Genomic DNA, 9857 nt, shown 5'->3' with positions numbered 1-9857 from the left:
GGACGTGCGCGGTCCCAAGCCGAGGGGCGGGGCCTGGGAGGGACGGACGCGAAAGCAAGGGGAAAATATTGCCAGGCCAAGCCCACTTTCCCAGGTAGGGGGGCAACCAACACACCTGGGGCAGCACTGGGACTTGCTAAAGGACGTTTCCCGAAGTTTATTGCTGTGGGGGGTACACTCCTTGTCATGGTCACGTTCCGCGTCCCAAGGCAGATCAGAGATGGAGGGTTATGCAGCCAGTCTGAGAGTCACCGTTGAGTTGGACCTCCCTACTCCGCCGCCTCTTTGGCGACGCTCCCTAGCACTAAAGCCCGCCCCCTGGGAGCGCCCCGTCGCACTTCCGCTCTGACTTCCTGTCGGCAAGATGGCGGAAGAGCCGAAGGTCCTGCCGCTGCTTCCCCCCACCGCTGCGGCAGGCGGCGAAGGGCTCCCAGAGGTTTCCCCGGAATCGGCCACCCCGGAACCCCCTTCTTCTGCAGCGGTCTCTCCAGGGACGGAGGAGCCTGTGGGAGACGCCAAGAAAAAGAGTTAAGTTGGGGGAGGGTACATTTCTCGGGGCAGTTTTCGGGATGGCGGCCGATAAAAGAAGCAAAACTCAAGGTGGGAACCGGGCTCCGACTGGCGTTTCCGCGGATCTGGAGACAGAGGGGTGTACTTTTGACTTTACCAAGGTTTTTAACCACGTCTGTGGAGAAAGCGACCTCTGCGCATGCTCGGGGGTGGGCGCCACCGGGTTACCCGGGAGACGCCTGCATCACGTGACCGGGGGTGCACTGGGTTCTAGCTGGCTGCGGGAGTCCAGGTGTCATCCAATGGTTAGCATCACCATGTGCTTAAAAAAAAAAAAAAGTACAGCACCCTCCACTCACCGCCCTAGGGCCACCGCCATTGTGGGGAACCCTGTTTTTGTCCAGGGCAATTCGGCGTGTGCTGTTGCTGAGAAATAGGCTCCGAGGTTTATTGGATTTCAAGTCACACCCTGGGCTGGGCCAGATCACGTGATTTTCCGCCTGATTTGGCATCCACCCCTTCTACATGTTTGTTACCGTAATCTTCCCTCCCCTCCCCCGCTAGTCCTGGGGCTTGGATTCAGGGCCTGGGCATTGTCCCTGGCTGCTTTTTGCTCAAGGCTAGCACTCTACCACTTGAGCTTTTTCCATTTATGTGGTGCAAGAGGAATCGAACCCAGGGCTTCATGCATGCGTGCTAAGGCAAGCAGTCTACCGCTAAGCCACATTCCCAGTCCCTACTCCAAATCTTTCCTAGTTCAATAGGTGGATAGGCATGAAATAAGTTTGCTGTTAGTGTGGGGGGTGGAGGGTGGGGACGGACGGGGAGTGGGGTGGGGGACTGGTCCTGGAGCTTGTTCCTGAGCTTCTCTGGCTCAAGGCTAGCGCTCTGCTACTTGAGCCACAGAACCACTTCTGGCTTTTTCTGACTAGTTTATTTGAAGATAAGAGTCTCATGGACTTTCTTGTCGGAGCTGGCTTGGAACCACCATCCTCAGATCTCAGCCTCCTGAGTAGTTAGAATTACAGGTGTGAACCACTGATGCCCTGATTACTTTGTTTTTAGAAAACTCAGATATTATATTTTCACAGACTGTTTTAATTCTTCTCTTTGAATTAATTACCTACTATGTCAAAATGTGTTACAAAGGTTAGAATTGGCAAGAACTTTGTAGGTGAAAAACCTTAAGAATCTTAAGCAGGGTGCTGATGGCTCACACCTGTCACTAGCTACCCAGGAGCCTGAGATCTGAAGATCAAAGTTGGAGCTAGCCTGGCCAGACATCTATGCGACTGTTATCTCCAATTACCCAGCAGTAAGCCAGAAGTAGAGCTGTGGCTTATGTGGTAGAACACTGGCCTTGAGTAAAAAAGCTGAGAGAGTGTCCAGGCCCTGAGTTGAGTACCAACACACACACACAAACTTGACATTTTTTCACATCTCTGACATAGTTTTAGGACCATAAACACCAAATATACATGAAGATACAAGCTTTCTATCATGTCATCATTAGATATTTCAGGGTGATTGTGAATGGTTTCTTTTCTTTTACAGTTGACATCCTGCTGAAGGCTGTGGGCGACACCCCTATAATGAAAACCAAGAAGTGGGCTGTAGAGAGAACCCGAACCATCCAGGGCCTCATTGACTTCATCAAAAAATTTCTCAAACTCATGGCTTCAGAGCAGCTGGTATGAATCCAGGGTGACAGCCTTGCTACATGGACTCACAGCAGTTCTGGGAGACAAGGAATAACACACAGAAACCAATGCCTAGTGGGGAACCTACACACAGTGGGTGATGACCCTGCTGCGTGGGCATGTGCAGAAACACATGCAGTGGCATGCTACGTCGCTGGGCCCCTCCTAGTTTGCAGTGGGGAGATGGAGGTGTGCTAAGTGGAAAACTGCCTCAGAACGCGATATTCTCCATACATCAGTAAAGAAAGGTGGCTTTGATTTACTAGGATTCCAGCATTGCTCTTGTTCTGTTCATCCCAGAGATGTGAGTGTACGCCCTGCAACTCAGCACTGGAGGAAACAGGAAGCAGTCCGAGGCAGCTATGGCACTCAGTCATTTGGCATTTGACTATAGGAGCCTATAGGAGCCTGAATGCCCACGTAGTCTTGTATCATTTAACAATCAGGAAATGGTCTGAGAAGTGCCTTGAGCAATTCTGTTGTGTGAATGTTGGAGTAAACTTGCCAGAACAAAAATGGATGTGCCGTATTATTTTGAGACCAGCATTATGTTCACCTCATTGGCTAACTGTTAGGATGTGATACATGGCCACCTTTGGTCTCTGTTAAGTGCTGTACCAATGCTGCCTGGTAGGCAGCTTCACCAGTAGACAGGTCACTGGTTTGGACAGCATTACTAGAGCTAGCATGAGTGAAAGGTTGGGATTTGTGCAGCAAGCGCTGTGAGATATAGCTGCTTGCAAAGAGGAATGAGAGCAGAAAATGAACCCATGTATGGTGGGACATGTTAGAAATCCTGTTTGTCAGTGAGGAGCAAGAAACAATAGAGAAGCGATCTTGTAAGTGAAGCGAGTTTGTAAGTGGCTTTCAAAAAACAGAGACTGGTCTTAAACATAAATAAGCAAAAGTGTGTTAGAACAAACGGTGTTACTTTTTATTCTTTTGTTTGTTTTGTTGGTTTTTTTTTTTTTTTTTGGCCAGTCCTGGGCCTTGGACTCAGGGCCTGAGCACTGTCCCTGGCTTCTTCCTGCTCAAGGCTAGCACTCTGCCACTTGAGCCACAGCGCCGCTTCTGGCTGTTTTCTGTATATGTGGTGCTGGGGAATCGAACCTAGGGCCTCGTGTATTCGAGGCAGGCACTCTTGCCACTAGGCTATATCCCCAGCCCCACTTTTTATTCTTTTGAAGGAAAGATAAAATGTGATCTTCACCAGACTTCTGTAATTGGTGGGATGGAAGTTAAAGATAGTAGTTGGAAATCACAGAATAAGAGCCCAAAAAAGGAAAATTCATTGGTTACCATTAAAAAAAAACCCTGTTTTGTTTTTTCTTGTAGTTTATTTATGTGAATCAATCCTTTGCTCCTTCCCCAGACCAGGAAGTTGGAACCCTGTATGAGGTAAGCAGTGATGCGCTTCCCCTAGGGATGCACATCTCAGCGGTGTGGGGACTGGTGTATAGTCATGTGTTGTTTAACAGCCCTGTTACCACAGCTGTGGCCTTGCCCACTACTGTGTCTCTAACATCCTGAACATAGCAGGAACATGAATTCTGTCAGGATTGAAGAGTCAAAGTGTGAGTCCATGCACTCAGAAAGAAGTTTCTTTACCTCAAATTTTGTCTGCATTATTTCTATCTGTAATGTAGATCTGCCTCCACAAAATTGAGTTCAGGGGCTGGGAATATGGCCTAGTGGCAAGAGAGCTTGCTTCATATACATGAAGCCCTGGGTTCAATTCCCCAGTACCACATATATGGAAAACGGCCAGAAGTGGCGCTGTGGCTCAAGTGGCAGAGTGCTAGCCTTGAGCAAAAGGAAGCCAGGGACAGTGCTCAGGCCCTGAGTCCAAGGCCCAGGACTGGCAAAAACAAAACAAAACAAAATTGAGTTCAGAAAACTTGATTCCACCTTCTTGCACTTTCATGAACCAGCTGCTCATACCCAAGACGATCTGGTTAAAGTTATTGATAAGTGTGATAGAAAGAGGCATGCACTGGGGTGAGAAGTTGAAGGGTGTCAATAAAATTAAAAGAAACAGGCATTTTTTGGCCTTAAAACATGGGCAGTCAACTTATGGAAGTTCATGGTGCCATAGCACATTTCTTTATATGATCTAGAAATAGGAAATACTGACTTCTCTAAAGATCATGAAAATGAGTTTAATGCATGTGTCTTTCTTCTCGCAGTGTTTCGGCAGTGACGGTAAACTGGTTCTGCATTACTGCAAGTCTCAGGCATGGGGGTGAGCCACAGGGAAAAGCCACCTGCTGCATCTTGAGGGGGTCTTCAGAGGAAGTGGTTCCAATAAGTTCTGAGACACCAAATGGATATGAAGCACCCAGCATGCATCTGCTGTGATTCCTGCTCAGACACAAGTAAGCCTCCAGAGAGTGGATGGACTCCCAGTTGCAATTGTATACTGGTGCACTTATCCCAAAGGACTGGCTCTCCAGCAAGCCCAGCCTCCCGCCCGTTACTACTGCTGATTCAGAGCTGCCTCGGGTTAAATACAAGCTGGAAACTGTAGAAGTGTCGTGTCAGTGTTCAAAATGACTGAGATTGTTTACTTGTACCATTAGTATTCTACTGGGGCTTTTGTTGTTGTTGTTGTTCATAGTAAAAGTTTGTTCACTAAAGAGTTAGTTGGTGTGTTTAGAATATGGGATATTTACACTTTGTCTATTGTTCTCTGTATAAACAAGTTGCATTGGCCTCTACTGGCTAAATTTCTCATGTTGCCCAGTGGGGGGCAGCACAGCCTGCAGGAAAAGTTTGGCAGTTTTGGTTTTACACCTTGGCCAGAATGATAGAGGAGAAAAGACTCCTCCTATTAATTTCTAGCTAATTTGTAGTCAGAACAGCAGCCATGTCAACAAAAAGGAAGACTTTTAGAGACTGCGTAATGTACGTTTAATTATGTTGGAAAACAGGTCATTTTACAAATTCTGGACATAGGGATCATACGGCTCTTTTCCTGACAGAAGATTCTTCAGTCAGCACAATGGGACTGTCACACTCTCACACAGTCTCAGTGAGCAAGCCTAACACCACCACTGAATTTTGATCATGTATTTTCCAAACTAAAAACAGCATAATTGAACAGCAGACTCATATTTTATGTGTGTTTTGTGCCATGACTTAGAGGAACATTCTTACTGATACTTCATCTGTGTTGTATTTGTTATGCCATACTTTATAGAAAGCATTTCCATAGAAGCCAGGCATGTTAACAGACACTTGTGATTTCAGCATTTGGAAGGCTTGTAGCAGGAAGATTCAGAATTTGAGGCCACCCTTGGCTACAATAGCAACAGCTACCTCAATAAATACGAACAGCATTCCAGTCAATTGAATGGGATGTCCAAACAGAATCTGAGGCATGAAGTACAATTCATAGAGGACTTGAACTAGACTTAAATTCCATAGACCTCAGAGTAGGCCTTGTGGCTGCTACTGACCTCTGAATTAGCATTAGGAGATGTTCAGTAAAACTTAACCCCTGGAGAAATTGCTGTTGCATGTGAATTCTTCATTCCCCCTTCCATCAGTATCTCTGGACTGTAAATTAATACAAGCAGTTACCAGTGGAATAACAGTGACAGACTCAATTGTACAGTATTAAGACTACAAAAATAGGTTGCTGGTGGGCTGATATGGCCTAGTAGTAAATGCTTGCCTTGTATACATGAAACCCTGGGTTGGATTTCTCAGCACCATATATATAGAAAAGACCAGAAGTGGCGCTGTGGCTCAAGTAGTAGAGTGCTTGCCTTGAGCAAAAAGAAGCCAGGGACAGTGCTCAGGCCCTGAGTCCAAGCCCCAGGACTGGCGCAAAAAAAAAAAAAAAAAGTTGCTGGTGTCAGTGGCTCACACCTGTAATCCTAGCTCCTCAAGAGGCTGAGATCCGAGGATTGCAATTCAGAGCTTTCCCAGGCACAAAATGCATGAAGAGTTTCGTGCATATCCCCACTAACCACCAAAAAGCCCGAAATGGAGCTGTGGTTCAAGTGGTAGAGCACTAACCGTAGGCAGATCAAGCTCAGGGACAACACCTTGAACTCAGGAGTTCAAGCCCCAGAACCAGCACAAAAAAAGATCAAATGGCGATTATAGAAATAAAATCTGTTCTCTACCTTCATTCATTTAGTTTACTGGAGGAAGAAATGTACTCATTTAATAAGTCTCCAAAATAGATTGAATTGATATTAGCTGCTAATATTTTAGATAGTAGAACTTTTACCACCTCCACACAATCGAAAATTCATTGTTCTCATCTAAACAGCTCAACTTATTAAATCTATGGCTAGCTCAATATGTATACCTTATGTATTTCTTCCCTAATGGCCTTGATGTCAGTAACACCATGCTTTCCCTTACTCTATAAAAACAATCTACAGCACACAAGGTATACATGATACTGGAATATCCTACTCCTGGCTTTAAAAAGTATGCAAAGATTTCATAATGGCCTCCCTACATTTAAGGCATACAGTAAATTAAGAGTGTTTATCTGTAATCAAGATTGGATAGCTAGTGGAGTCAATTTCTAGGGTTGTTTTTTTTTAATCCCTAAATGGACTTTGTATGTCACATTTTCTTAGCAGATGAAAGAACTCAATCTATGTCTTGGATTATATAACAACCATTGTCAACTGATTCACTTACCTGTAACCCAAAGTAGGAAAGCATTAGATATTGAAGGAGAAGGAAAAATGAGAAGTCTTTACTGTAGCAGCTTATACACAATGGGAAGGCTTTGACAAACCAGGAAGTGACAAAGACACTCAGAAGACTTCAGTTGGCCTAGTTTTGACAGTTATATTTCCCAGTCCATACTGGGTTTCTTACAGTTCCTCAGCCTACCTGTGTCCTTCGGCTAATTCAAGGCTGAATTCAGCTTCTTCCCTCCTCCTCAAAGCTCTTAATCCCTCAGAAGAGGCTCCCTCTCCCTCACAGGGACACTTAAGGCACGACACTACACTGCACCAGCCAGGCACCCACACTGGGTGAAGTCACGTGTAACTAGCAACACTGGCTGAAATTCTCCAGGTAAGAGGAAAAACACTTCCTCCATTGATCTGCAAGAGCTGAGCACTCTCCACTTCCCACTTCTCCACACTGCCAGTGCGTCCATGTTGATGTGCTCTCTGATTCAAAGATCAGAGTGCACCCACCACTACTGGGAACTTCCCCCAAACCCTTCAATCAACTCTCAGTCTCAGCCCAAACACAACTCTCAGGAAGTGTTTGCTGAACTTCCGAAACAGCATCTCCCCCCACCCCTAATTTCATAATTCATTTCATATTGTACACGGTCAACGTGTGTGTGTCCATCTCCCCATGTGTGTTGCATAGAATACTAGATTTATCCCTCCCTGCTCCAAACAGACTGCAAACCTGAGAGCAGTGACTAAAACCACAGGGAACTCAATTGTGTGGGCAGTTCCTGGCTCATAGGACAGTGCTCTTAAAAATGTATTGGGTGACTATTTCCAGGCCTCTAATCATTTTAATGCCTCTCCCCCTCCCCCCGCCCCCCTGCTTTCCCTATGCCATTCTATCTCTTAGATCTTTTTTTTTTTCTCAAATTTTTATTATCAAACTGATGTACAGAGAGGTTACAGTATCATACGTTGGGCATTGGATACATTTCTTGTACTGTTTGTTGCCTTGTCCCTCATGCCCCCCTCCCTCCCCCCCCTTCCCTCCCTCCCCCCAGGTGTTCAGTTCACTTACGATCTCTTAGATCTTGATGGTCTGCTTATGTTGATAAAACATTAATTCACAATGTACATTTCACTGGGAAGAAATCTGGTCTTTTCCTAGATTTGACTTCACAACTCCAGTTAACCCCAAAGGCGGGGAGGGGAATGAAATCAGATTCCTCTGGCCAACTGCTAATAAGCTTTTCGTAACTTTATCTTTACGCTTCTTCTCAAGAAGTGATAGCTTGGGTTCCTGGTAGGCACAAAGCCCTCTGTGCTAGGCATAGATGGAGATAGGAACTAGTGTTGCTAGGTACAGTATCATGTGTCTGGTGATCTCAGCAATTAGGGAGGCCGAGGCTAGCAGAGTTCAAAGCCACATTGGGCAACACCAGCAAGACACTCCCAGGCTCCAAAATTAGATAGAGCCTTCCCAAGAAATTCTTTCTAGCAGGATGATCCCCAGAAGTTCTTACTAGCAGGATGAGCCACATGAGAACTGCCAGTGCTAAAAAGACAGCAAGCAACCTATTGAAAGATGGCAATTACTGCTCAAAAAAACTCAGGAAGAAAAACAATAGAGATTGCTCCTCTGAGAAGAAAGATCCACGATGAAGATTTGAGCACACTGAAATGACCTAGAATCTTAGAAGCTAACTTTTGGCTAAAGCAAAAGAATAGATTTGGAAGCACAAAGTAAAAAGTGATGAATTCAATGTGGCTAGAAAATAATGCAGTAGTAAAGGATGAGTGATTTAAAAAAAGAAGGTAACTTAGATCCAAAACACAGGCAACTTTAATGCCAGGCTGACAAAACCTTTTGAGTAGGGAAATAAGAATTAATGAAAGTTTGTGGGGAAGGAAAAGCAAACGAATGCTTTGGCTGGGAAAAAGCTGAAACCATGGAGTCCAGAGGAGGCCAGCAAAGCCATCCAACCACAGTAGGAAGGCTTGGATATGTGGAGGAGCAGTAAGAATAAGAAAGAAAAAGGATGGAGCATAGGAGCTGGCACTTGGTTGAAAGGATTCTGGAGAATGGCACAGGAAGGGTGGGTGAGGTTTTTTTTAAGCCCACTGCAGACACAAGAACCTCTAGAAGTTGAACAATATGTTCCAAAGGAATTTTCTTAAGTATTGCATTCAGGGGAGCCAGTAGGCATTAGAGGGTGAGCTTTGCATGTGAAATTGGAGATAGATGGAAGTAGTATCTACGGAGATGATCGAGAAAGTGTGGAGTGGCTTAGAGAATAAGGCAGCAAAATGTGTATGGCTAAATTGAGGAAGGCCTTTGAAGGCCATGCTGAGGAATTAAAGTAGAATATGAATTACCAGAAGACTGAATGCCAGGACCAGGCTACTGGCCCACCCTAGGCAAAAAAAAAAAAAAAAAAAATCAAGACCCTATTTGAAAAATAACATGTACCAAGAAGAGCAGGAGGCTCCGGTGGCAGTTCAAATCTCCCAAGCATCCCCCCAAACAAATAAGTCCCCCCAAAACAAATATGAAATACAGAAGTTAAACTTACATTTATCTTTTATTCCAAATATTGGATTATTGGAAAAGCTGAAACAGACTCAAAAATGAAACTTGGACACGAACAACAGATCGACCTATCTATCTATATCAATTAAAACTACAAGTTAGGGGCTGGGAATATGGCCTAGTGGCAAGAGTGCTTGCCTCCTACACATGAAGCTCTCCGTTCGGATTCCCCAGCACCACATATATGGAAAATGGCCAGAAGGGGCGCTGTGGCTCAGGTGGTAGAGTGCTAGCCTTGAGCAAAAAGAAGCCAGGGACAGTGCTCAGGCCAAGGACTGGCCCAAAAACAAAAACAAAACCTACAAGTTACTTAATACCCAACTCTTTGGTTACCAATTATTCCCACGGAATTGGTTCTCTGGGACGATTTCTACCCATGCGCCCCTCTCGTAGCAGTGG

General features: G+C 45.2%; 1 protein-coding gene across 3 annotated transcripts; it reads left to right on the top strand.

Annotated features, from left to right (window-relative positions):
* The first annotated feature begins 54 nt into the window (after positions 1 to 54).
* On the top strand, positions 55 to 4857 carry Atg12 (autophagy related 12). 3 transcript variants are annotated; one of them, XM_048334268.1, is made up of 5 exons: positions 55 to 92; positions 358 to 527; positions 2065 to 2201; positions 3546 to 3608; positions 4397 to 4857. In XM_048334268.1, exons 2-5 carry the CDS (start codon positions 365 to 367, stop codon positions 4454 to 4456), a joined length of 423 nt encoding a protein of 140 aa, XP_048190225.1. In that variant the 5' UTR covers positions 55 to 92; positions 358 to 364; the 3' UTR covers positions 4457 to 4857. The 3 variants fall into 3 exon arrangements, with proteins under 3 accessions (XP_048190225.1, XP_048190226.1, XP_048190224.1); XM_048334267.1 differs by lacking the exon at positions 55 to 92 and having other exon boundaries at positions 106 to 527; XM_048334269.1 differs by lacking the exons at positions 55 to 92; positions 2065 to 2201; positions 4397 to 4857 and having other exon boundaries at positions 103 to 527; positions 3546 to 3607.
* The last annotated feature ends 5000 nt before the right edge of the window (positions 4858 to 9857 follow it).

Source organism: Perognathus longimembris, chromosome 25, assembly GCF_023159225.1.
Source record: "Perognathus longimembris pacificus isolate PPM17 chromosome 25, ASM2315922v1, whole genome shotgun sequence".
In the NCBI taxonomy this organism is placed as follows: domain Eukaryota; kingdom Metazoa; phylum Chordata; class Mammalia; order Rodentia; family Heteromyidae; genus Perognathus; species Perognathus longimembris.
Note: the sequence above shows the minus strand (reverse complement) of the source record. Positions and strands in the feature narration are given on the sequence as shown.